The following is a 2,553-nucleotide window of genomic DNA, read 5'->3' as shown; positions in this document are numbered from 1 at the left end:
GAAGTACTGTCAAACAACACATAAATTGAGCTGCTTGCCCATGAGGAAGGGTCTGAGTGTGACATGCAGATGGAGAAATGAGCCAAATAATGTAGTGTCTTAAAGCATAGAGGATACTGGCAGCTAGAAATGGATTTGCAGTTTCCTGACTTTATTACGGTAACGGTACAACTTTCACACCAGACGTATTTTGTGCATCATAAATTAAATCTATTAGGTCATACTATTCCAAGAAGTTGAGGTCAGCATCTAATGCTGTCTGCTTAAAAATGAGTAGTTCATCCACAAATAAGAACTCTTACTTGGTACAGCTACTCATATTATTGTGGTTTTGTTTTGTTTTGTTTTTTTGTGGTGGCTGACTTTTTTCTGCTTGGCTGAATGGGGCTGGCTTCTGCAAGACTTGCTTGACCCCTAGGAAGATGCATGTAAAAACTTGCATATTCTCAGTGCCCGTTTTCTGCTCCTCCATCACCCTTCCCACACTTCGGCCTGTCCTCTTGTGTCCGTGACAAGGCAGTGGATAACTTGCAAGGCATCCTTCCATCATTCAGCTAATCGCTCCTACCAGTGTTCTGGTTTTCAGTGTTCAGTTGGTTCTTCCTGCAGCTGTAATTATTGAATGCAGTTGACTCCGTCTGATTTAAAAATGTAATGTTACAAGATAGTTACCAGGAAGGCTTCAATGCTATAGTTACATGATGTCTAATGCACTTTCTATTTCAAATGCTTTTTTCCTCAACTGTAATTCAGATTCCATGCTAGTTTCCATTGTTGGAATGGCACTGTACACGGGCTATGTGTTCATGCCTCAGCACATCATGGCAATATTGCACTACTTTGAAATTGTGCAGTGATGAAGAACGTATTTTCAAGAAGTAATCGGGCTCTGAAATCTGGTCTACAAAGAAGAATGAACCTCTTAGTTTTAACAAGACTTCTACCGATGTCAGAAAGACACAATTATGACTCTGAAGACTAGGAAACGAGATATGTAGAGCAGGGACGTGAGATGTCCCCTATGTTGTGTTCATTCCTTTTAATTTTACAAGATATGCCCTTGTATAGTAGTTTTGTCTACTTTAACATTGTGATTGTACTTTGATATCAGTATTTTCTTAACTTTGTGACAGTTTCAATATTGCACTGTGAAAGCTTTTCTTAATTGTAATTTTGAGTAAATCTTAATTGCCTTCTATTTTTAATCGGAAAGTCATCTTATTAAATGGGGCTTAAAGCTTTTGCTATTGTATGGTATGTATTTGCCTGGATATTTCTATTAATGCATTTTGTAAGAAAATACATCTAGATTCATATTAGAGACATGGATATATTCGTCTAACGCTATTTACAAAAGTTAGTTTGTATGACTGAACTCAGGTGTACTGTTTGCTGTCCAAACTTTGTTCAACAGTATATTTGTGCATATCAGCTAAATTTGGAATTAGCAATTATTTCAAGTTTCTGTATTCCACCTGTTGGAGGAGGGCGGGGGAGATGAGGCATTGAGACAGAGTGAACACTGCATTCGTTATGTTTGGAGTAGTGCTGTGGTTCTGGGCTTTATCTAGTGGGGGAAAAAAGGACTTTTCTTTACTGACATAGGCCCACATAAAGCTTTGGGATAGCACTTCAAATCAACCCTGTTTTTCTAGCTACCAATTCAAATTGTACTTTTACAATTATGTATTATGTTCCAATGGTTATGGTTTCTGCTAATTTTCACTTAAAGGGGTTTTCTATTGCTGCTAGTGTTCCAAACATGTTCTCGCTACAAATGACCAAAACATAGGGGTTTAAATGGACTTGAGTTACAACTACAGCAATAAGTAGCTGAATACTTGGCTGAAGTCCTGTCTTTTTTTTTTTATAGGGATTTTTTTCAGTTTTGTATTCTGAAATGTAAGATGGTGACAACTTAACTTTCCTAAGTGGAGGATTTTTTTTTGTTGTTGTTTAAAAAATAAAAGTTTAAAAGCAGAGCTTTGATGCAAAACTTTCTTTGAGAAGTTAATGTGTTTCTGAATGCTGCTTGGTTTTTTTCAGAACTTTCCAAAAGGTGAAAAATGATACTTGACCAAAGAATTGTGATTTTTAATGGCCAGTAATAATATGTACTGTTACGTCTTTTATGCAACTTCTATTGAAATCAGGAACCATACCTAAGCTGTACAACTAAATTGTTGTCTTTCAGGTTTTATTTGATTTTCTTAAATGCACACTCATGAGAAAAGAGTTTTTTTCCTCTATATTTAAGAACTTCATGCGTATCTGATTTAAAAACTCTGTTGTTGTCTTGGAGCTATAAGCAGTGGGCATTAAACTTCTCAGGTGAACCCTAGCTTTATTGAAGTTGGTAGGAGTCTCCCACTAAATGAGTGCCTTCGCTTAGTAAAAATTGGCTGTCTAAACATAGGTAGGGTTCTGAGCGGTGTGTGTGGTGGTTTTTGCGTTGGTTTTATTTTTATGTATTCAGAGTTGTACATGAGTATTTTAAATATATATGGTGATAATGATAAGTTAACATACTCTTTTTGAAGTAATGTAGCATAA

The 2,553-nt window shown here is 36.3% G+C and overlaps 1 protein-coding gene across 1 annotated transcript in view; it reads left to right on the top strand.

The window, feature by feature from the left end:
- SPTSSA (serine palmitoyltransferase, small subunit A) overlaps window positions 1-1,996 on the top strand; it is a 6,539-nt gene extending 4,543 nt beyond the window's left edge. Inside the window, exon 3 of the mRNA XM_009319456.1 lies at window positions 754-1,996. Within this exon, the coding sequence (XP_009317731.1) occupies window positions 754-857 (104 nt within the window). The 3' untranslated portion in view covers window positions 858-1,996. The remainder of the gene's footprint in view (window positions 1-753) is intronic.
- The last annotated feature ends 557 nt before the right edge of the window (window positions 1,997-2,553 follow it).

Source organism: Pygoscelis adeliae, unplaced genomic scaffold (assembly GCF_000699105.1).
Source record: "Pygoscelis adeliae isolate BGI_AS28 unplaced genomic scaffold, ASM69910v1 Scaffold71, whole genome shotgun sequence".
NCBI classification, from domain to species: Eukaryota; Metazoa; Chordata; class Aves; order Sphenisciformes; family Spheniscidae; genus Pygoscelis; species Pygoscelis adeliae.
Note: the sequence above shows the minus strand (reverse complement) of the source record. Positions and strands in the feature narration are given on the sequence as shown.